The sequence below is a fragment of the Coccinella septempunctata genome, chromosome X (assembly GCF_907165205.1).
Source record: "Coccinella septempunctata chromosome X, icCocSept1.1, whole genome shotgun sequence".
NCBI lineage: Eukaryota > Metazoa > Arthropoda > Insecta > Coleoptera > Coccinellidae > Coccinella > Coccinella septempunctata.
In genome coordinates, this window is record NC_058198.1 from 3599358 (window position 1) to 3607750 (window position 8393).

The 8393-nt window shown below is 38.0% G+C and overlaps 1 protein-coding gene across 1 annotated transcript; it reads right to left on the reverse strand.

Moving 5' to 3' along the window:
* Positions 1 to 3549: 3549 nt before the first annotated feature.
* Positions 3550 to 7374, reverse strand: LOC123321683. The gene has a single exon (XM_044909409.1). It carries the CDS (start codon positions 7372 to 7374, stop codon positions 3550 to 3552), a length of 3825 nt encoding a protein of 1274 aa, XP_044765344.1.
* Positions 7375 to 8393: the final 1019 nt, after the last annotated feature.

Consider the following 8393-nt stretch of genomic DNA (forward strand, 5'->3'; position numbering starts at 1 on the left):
ACTCAGAAAATATCCATTTTAGGGCAAGGGTGTGATGCATACACTCACATTATTTTTTAACGTAGATTCAATATCTGCCATAAAAAAATAGGGGTTCTGATTTGAAAAAATTGATTTTTCACGATTTTTTCATCCCTAACTTTGAAAGCGATTTTTTCACCCCCTGTATCATGAATCGCGATTTCGATTTTTAAAGTGGATACATCAATCTTACATCTTGAAAAATCCCAAAAATGAAAATTTTCCATCCAAAAACCTCGAAGTTATTCTTGTTTCAGCGGAGCTCTATTTTCGATTTTTTTTTCGAATTTTCCCGCTCAGAGAGAATTTTTCAACCAAAACTGAAAAATGTTACATCAAAATAACTTGAAATTTTTTAAGGAATCTATTTCTGCAATAAAAAAATGGTGTTCTAATTTGAAAAACGGAAGTTGACGTCATTTCCGGAAAAACCGGAGGTGCTCATGCCTTGAAAATATTTTAGATTTCATCAGCATCGTGAAATACTTATAAGTGCTTAATTTCATGAAAATACGTTCAGTAGTTTCCCGTATAAATATGGGTGAGGTTCCTCGTGAAAGACCCTGTATAAGCCCAGCGGAGGAGCAGGTAGAAGTACAAGTACATTTACAGTGCAAGCGACTAGTGGAAATAAACAAGAGTGGAAATAAATAGTAGTGAAATAGTTAGTTTGTGAGTTATAAGTGTATTAAGTGTAAATAAATAATTTTAATCAGTTGGACGTTTTAATCAAGCGGAGAAAACGTTACATTGGTGTCAGGTGTGGGGTTCAACATCGCTCAAATTAAATAAATAAATTTGGATATTTGGAGTTCATGCCAGTGACCACAAGACTACAAAACCCGATGGAGACTCAAGCGGTAATGGACTTTTTGAGTAAGATGAACGAAAGAATGGAAGAAAATTCTCGAAAATTAAATGAACAAATGGTCCAAATGGAAGAAAATTCTCGAAAATTGAATGAGAAAATGGACGAGAACTCTTGTAAAATGAATGAGAAAATGGACGAGAACTCTTGTAAGTTGAATGAACAAATGGTAGAAAGTTCTCGAAAATTGAATGAGAAAATGGACCAGATTAAGGAAAATTGTAATGATGTGGTGAGTCAACTTACAGATAAATTGGATAAGAAACTGGAAACCATAAATGAAAAATTTGAAAAAGTAGACGAGAAGTTTGATATAGTGAACGAAAAATTTGACGAAGTTTATGAAAGAGTTGATGAAAAGTTTGACAAAGTTTATGAAAGGGTTGACGAAAAGTTTGACAAAGTTTATGACGGCGTTAATGGAAAATTGGAAGAAATGGCAGGAATAATTGAACATCATTCCAAATTGATAGATTCCTTGAAAAGAACGTCAAACGGAACAGATATTCTGGCTTCAACACCCTACAGCACAGCGAAAGCGGAAAATGACGGCGAAGGTAGTAGAATGAAGATCAAACCTCCAACTTTTGATGGAAAAATACCCTGGTCGACATATCAAAAACAGTTTGAAGCTGCTGCGCTGGCGAACAATTGGAACGATAACGAAAAAGCCACGGCATTAATAATAGCTTTACGAGGAGAGGCACTCAACATTCTGCAAACGATTCCGGAGAGTCAACAAGCCTGTTACGAAGTTCTTACATCGAAACTTCAGATGAGATATGGTGATGCCCATCTACAACAAGTATACCATGCACAAATAAAGAACCGAGTACAGAAAACAGGGGAAAATCTCCAAGAGTTTGAAGCTGATGTGGCGAGATTAGTCAGGCTGGCTTATCCATCTGCTCCAGATAGCTTCCTGGAACAGCTATCAATCCAGACATTCGTGGATGGGATAAAGGATAGTGAAATACAACAAGCCCTTAGTCTAGCACGCCCTAGAACCATAGATGATGCCTTATGCCTTAGCCCAGGCTTTGGAAATAGAGGCAGCGAAGCAAGCGTCGCATAGAGGACACCTTCGTGTAAGACAAGTCCAAGAAACAGACCGATCTATTGAGGACATTGTCAGAGAAGAAATCCGCAGAATATTACAAACTAGGAAAAAGGATACTGTGTGCTGGAACTGCAAAAAAAGTGGGCATTTCAAGCGAAACTGTCCAGAATTGGAAAAAGAGTCACAGCAGGGAAACTAAAAGGGGTCGGTGATAAGGGGCATAAATCGACCCAAGCCAAAAATGCCCCCGAAGTGATAATCCGGGAAATAATGTCTAAGGATTTATCAAGCATAGTTATCCCCGGAAAGATAAATGATCGGAATGTGAAAATACTGGTAGACACTGGCTCGACCAAAACCATTGTGCGTCCAGAAATTGCTGAAGGATTCGAGATTCGCCCAGTTAGGATCAAACTTCGAACTGCGTCTGGACAAGAAATACCGACTTATGGATCGATCATCTCCACTATTGAATTGGGAAACACAACAGTTAGCCACGAAGTTCTGGTAGCTGGAATCACGGAAGAAGTTATTCTGGGATTGGACCTTGTTAAGAAGCTTGGATGCAAATTGGATATGAAGAAAGATGTACTTCGGCTAGGAAGTGAAGAGATTCCATTCAATGATGTGGAGGACAAGATATATCGGATTCGACTGACCGAGGACATCACGTTGCCAGGGCGAACTGAAGGCATAGTGACTGGTAGATGTGACGATGTAACGAGGAGTAGCTGCGTGAGAGTAATTGAGCCCTCTGACGATATAACCCTAGCTAAAGGACTATTACTTGGGAAGACCTTGGTAAGGGTAAGAGACAGCATTCCCATCCGATTGCTAAATGTCAACATGTTTATAGTCACCCTGAAGAAGGATACCTTGATTGGACGTGGTGTACCTGTGTACCATATTTCGGGTGGGATAAGTACTGCAGAAGTCTCAAAATCGCAAAGGAATTCTGAAGAACTGGTGTCCCTCCTCACTTCAAAATGTCAAGAGCTCGACCGATACCAACTACTCGAAGTGAGAAAATTGGTTCAAACGTTCTCCGACGTTTTTGCTACGGACGGAAAAACAGGGAAGACTGATGTTGTGCAGCATAAAATCAATACTGGTGATGCACGACCTATCCGACAGCATCCTAGACGTCTTCCTCTGGCAAAAAGAGAAGAAGCTGAAAGGATTATTGTTCAGTTCTTGGTCTACTGAACTCTAAAGTCTTTTAATTAAAAAGTCGGACGTCTTTTCAGTCTTTATTTTCTGTCATATTTTTTATAATGTCAACGCTCCCTTATTTATTTCAAACTATCAACTATGATCCTAATGTAAATGCAACAATGATACAAAAATCTAACTTAACTCAAATTCTAACATTCTCCCAAGCCAAAAAAGTCTAGTCTTCAATTTCCAACCGGCCATTCAATTTTAACTTTCCATGGGATGGGTGGAAAAACACACTATATGATTTATATATTTATACTTCGGCGATCGATTTCGGTTTACAAACCCGATCGCCGATCTATAAATATATAAATCATATAGTGTGTTTTTCCACCCATCCTTTAAATACCATACACACTGATGGAAGAATTTATTAGTAAAATTAACTTTCCATATTTGTTGCATTAAAATTGGTAGGTGCCTGTCGTGTAGTTAAGTCTGCAGGATTTTCACTTGTAGGAACCCATCTCCACTGATCCACATCACTCGAAGCTCTAATTTCTGCAACTCGATTGGAAACGAACTGTTTGTATTTGTTCGATTTATCTCTTATCCATCCAAGTACACACATTGAATCTGTCCAAAAATAAACTCGATTGATTGGTATTTCTAAAGATCTAGTTACACTTGCAGCTATTCTGCTTCCTAGGATTGCACCTTGTAGTTCAAGCCGTGGTATAGATAATTCTTTCATTGGGGCAACCCTAGTCCTAGAAATTACTATCATTGTATCTATTTTGTCTCCTGACTCTACTCTGAGATAGGAGATCGCTGCAAAGGCTTCTTTACTGCTATCTGAGAATGTGTGTAGCTCTATGTTTTCAGCATTTGGTATGTTTACACTGTAACATCTTGGGAATTTAAAATTATTTATCAATTTGAAATTTTCTAACATTTTTCTCCAAGTTATTTTGAAATTTTCTGGTAATTCCTGATCCCATTCAATTTTAGCTTTCCATATTTGTTGCATTAAAATCTTTCCTTTAACAATAAAATGCGATACGAATCCCATGGGATCAAATAATGTCATAATCGACTTTAAAACATTCCTCTTGGTTGGCCGTAAGTTTTCATATTTACTGAAATCAATTTTGAATGTGAATTCATCAGTTCTGAAATTCCACAAAATTCCTAAAACTCGATGTTCTGATTTTTCTTCAGAATCTTCCCGAACATTCTGGGTTCTTTCGGTTACTAAACTCATCAGAGAAACGGAATTTGATATCCAGCTAACTACTTCAAAGCCAGCAATCTGCATGGTGTTTTTAACTCCATCTATTAGGGCTAGGGCTTCCTTTTCATCATCAGCTGAATCCAAGTAGTCATCCACATAAAATTTTTCAAGAATGGCCTTTTGAATTTCTCCTTCGGAATAATTTTTCGCATTATAATTCTTAACAAACTGTGCACAGGCTGGCGAACATTTTGCTCCAAATGTCATAACGTTTACGTGGTAAACATCTGGTTCTCTGTAATTTTCTAAATTTCTCCATAAAATGCGTTGTGAGTCCCTGTCTTCTTCACGTATCAGTACTCTTTGGAACATTTCCCTCACGTCACCACAAAAGGCGATCTTTTTCTGACGAAATTTCAGCAAGATAGCTCCAAGAGAATTCATTTGATGAGGACCAGTCAGCAGCATGTCATTCAGACTGATACCATTGGATTTTGCTGCTGCATCGAAGACCACTCTTACCTTTTTCTTATTTGGATTTATCACTGCAAAGTGCGGCAGGTACCATGTGCGGGGACCACAATTTTTAATCTCTTCTACTGATAGCTTTCGTAGATAGTTTTTTCTCACGTGATCTTCAAATTTGGCACAATATTCATCAGCTAAATATTTATCTTTCAAACATTTCCTTTCAGTACAATTTAATCTTTGCATGGCTGTAGCATAACTATTTGGCATTTTGCATTCATCATTCTTCCATAGCAATCCTATTTCATATCTCTCGCCAACTTGTTTTATTGTTCTATTCATTATTTCGTTGGCTCTGGTATCTTCCTCATTTACTTCCAATTTAGAAACAGGAATTGTTCCAAAAGATTCTGTAGTGTAGAATTTTTCCATGATATCCTTCAAATCTTGTTCAGGTTCTCTTTCGTCACATATATGAAAAATGTGATATCCCGATCTATTTTGTATGTCTGATTGGATTGGTCCATGTACAGACCAACCTAATTTAGATTTAGAAGCAACAATTGAGTTTGTTGGTGTAGATTGGATACGCCTGGGTATAATCAAATCGATGTTGTCCTGACCAATGATCATAACAGGTTTCACTTTCGTATAACTCTCAATAGGAATACCTTCCAAATATTGATGGTCATGTAAATTGAAAGATTGTTTAGGAAGCGATAAATTCGAAACTGTGCGAACCCCTCTTAGTAGAAAGGTGTCATCATTGTCGATTCTTGATATGTTTATGTCTAGTCGAGTAGAATTTTCTTCCTTTATCACGTCATCATTAGTCCATTGTAAACATAATGGCTGTTTTTCACCCAGTATTCCAATTTGATCGGCTATCTTGTCATGTAAGAGTGTAACTGTTGAGCCTTCATCACACAAAGCATAAATTTTGAGAGTTCCGTTTCGACCATGAATTTTGAGTGGAACGAACCGCAATAAAACTGTAGTTTCACTTCTCACCATACCAACAATATTCGTAGATACGGGTTCTGATACTATCGGGTTTTCACTTGATTTCTTGATTTCATTATGAAGAAGTGAATGATGTGACAGTTTGCATCCATTCTTTCCACAAATTTTTTTGTTTCTACACCTGAGTTTTTGATGATTTCTCTTGAGACAAGAAAAACATAATTTTTTCGATCTTACAACCTTCCATCTACTTTCCATATCATCCATTTCTATTTTTGGACAATTGTCATCATGGGCGGGCTCTTCACAATAATTGCATTTAAGAACTCTTCCATCATGAAGAGTGAACACTCTTTCTGTACTTCTTCCATTGTAGAAAGACGATCTCGTTTTGTCCCAGGGAAATTTAGATCTATCCCAATGGGCAGAAAAGCTAGTAACACTTACTTGACAAGCTGCCTCTGAAAAAGTAGCCAACCAATTAGCAAAATCTTCAAGATTGGTTTCACAATTTTGTCTTTTCTTTTGAATTATTACTTCACCCCATTTGATTTTCAACTCGTCTGGCAGTTTACTCACTAAATCTCTTTGTAATTGTGGATTCTGTAAATGACCAATAGAATGTAGAGATTTCATTATGGTTACGATATTAGTGACTTCGGTCGAGAAGTGTATCAATTTTTCCAAATTTGTGTCTTTTATTGGTTGTATTACTCTTATTTTGGACAGTAGCATCTCTATAATTACATCAGGTCGGCCAAAACGAGTTTCTAATGTTGCAATAATTTTGGCCACATCAGAAGTCAACATTATACCCGCAACTGCTGCCTTTGCAGGGCCTTTCAAACATTTTTGAAGTTTGAAAACAATTTCGTCTGCTAAATAACGACTTGACTCGGTTAAGTTACGAAATTGACGAATAAAAACTGGCCAATCCAGGGGATTCCCATCAAAGCAGATAAATTCTGAAAACTCACGTTTCTCTGGTCTTATATTCTGTAGAACTGTATTATTCACCGAATGGAGTACCTCATTAACGGTCTCACACAACATCTTAACACTTGGATCACATTGCTGTGGGAATGTGTTAATGTACTTTTCTGTGTCATCATCAATCTCTTCTTGTTTTCTTTTAACCCATTGATTTATCATTGTATTGTTATAGTATTTCTTTTCACTGTGCCTGCCCTCTTCTTCATCTAATTCTTCTTTTCCTGAAGCATCTTCGTCTTGTACTAATTCTTCTTCCAGATTTAACAGTCTCAAAGCATTTTCAATCTCCAGTTTTTTCATCTCTATTTCCTGCCTTTTTCTTTCAGTTTCCAAATTAATTCTTCTTCTGGCTACATTAATGCTTAGAGTCTTGGACGTTCTTAAGCTCTCTCTACTCATTGACTTACTTTTCATTGATGCAATCGACTTTGGTCTTTTAATCACCTCACTTGTCTCTGCTTGGTCTCTGGAAGGCTCATTTCCCACTATCGTGTCTTTTTTCTGTCCTAAATCTTCTTTTCTGCCGAAACTGTCGGGCCACACGAAGTCTTGGGATAAAGTTTTGCGAATTCCAGCTCCACTTCTCTGAGGTCTTTCTTTGCCGTTCATGATCACGTCGGGGTCACCAAATGTTCAGTTCTTGGTCTACTGAACTCTAAAGTATTTTAATTAAAAAGTCGGACGTCTTTTCAGTCTTTATTTTCTGTCATATTTTTTATAATGTCAACGCTCCCTTATTTATTTCAAACTATCAACTATGATCCTAATGTAAATGCAACAATGATACAAAAATCTAACTTAACTCAAATTCTAACAATTATTGAAGACATGGCGAGAGAAGGTGTAATCGAACCGTCCGATAGCCCCTGGACATCGCCCGTTGTATTAGTGAAGAAGAAGGATGGAACCACTAGATTCTGCGTAGACTACAGGCAGCTCAATCAGGCCACGAAAAAGGACAGCTATCCCTTACCGCGAATTGATGATACCCTGGATAAACTCTCGGGATCACGTTGGTTTTCCACCTTGGATCTGAAGAGCGGATATTGGCAGGTTGGCTTGGATCCAAAAGACAAAGAAAAGACTGCCTTCAGCATTGGAACGGGTCTGTAGCAGTTTAATGTTATGCCTTTCGGTCTATGCAATGCTCCTGCCACATTTGAACGTCTGATGGAGACAATATTGAGAGGGCTCTCCTGGAAAACTTGTCTGGTGTATCTGGATGATGTGATAGTAGTGGGAAAATCATTCCAAGATCACTTACGCAACCTATCCGAGGTTTTCCAGCGACTTCGTGATGCCAACCTAAAGCTAAGTCCTAAAAAATGTAATCTGTTTCGAACAGAAGTGAAATATTTAGGACACGTAGTTTCACGGGGAGGTGTGAAAGTTGACCCGGATAAGATCGAGGCAGTGCAGGAATGGCCTATACCGAAAGACAAAAGTGAGTTGCGGAGTTTCTTAGGCCTTTGCACTTATTATAGAACATTTGTATCTGGTTTTGCCAACGTTGCCAAGCCGCTGACGAAATTGACGGAAGACGGACAGGAGTACATATGGTCCGATGATTGCGCTGAAGCCTTCGAACGATTGAAACGGGCTCTGATCACAGCTCCAGTTCTGAGTTA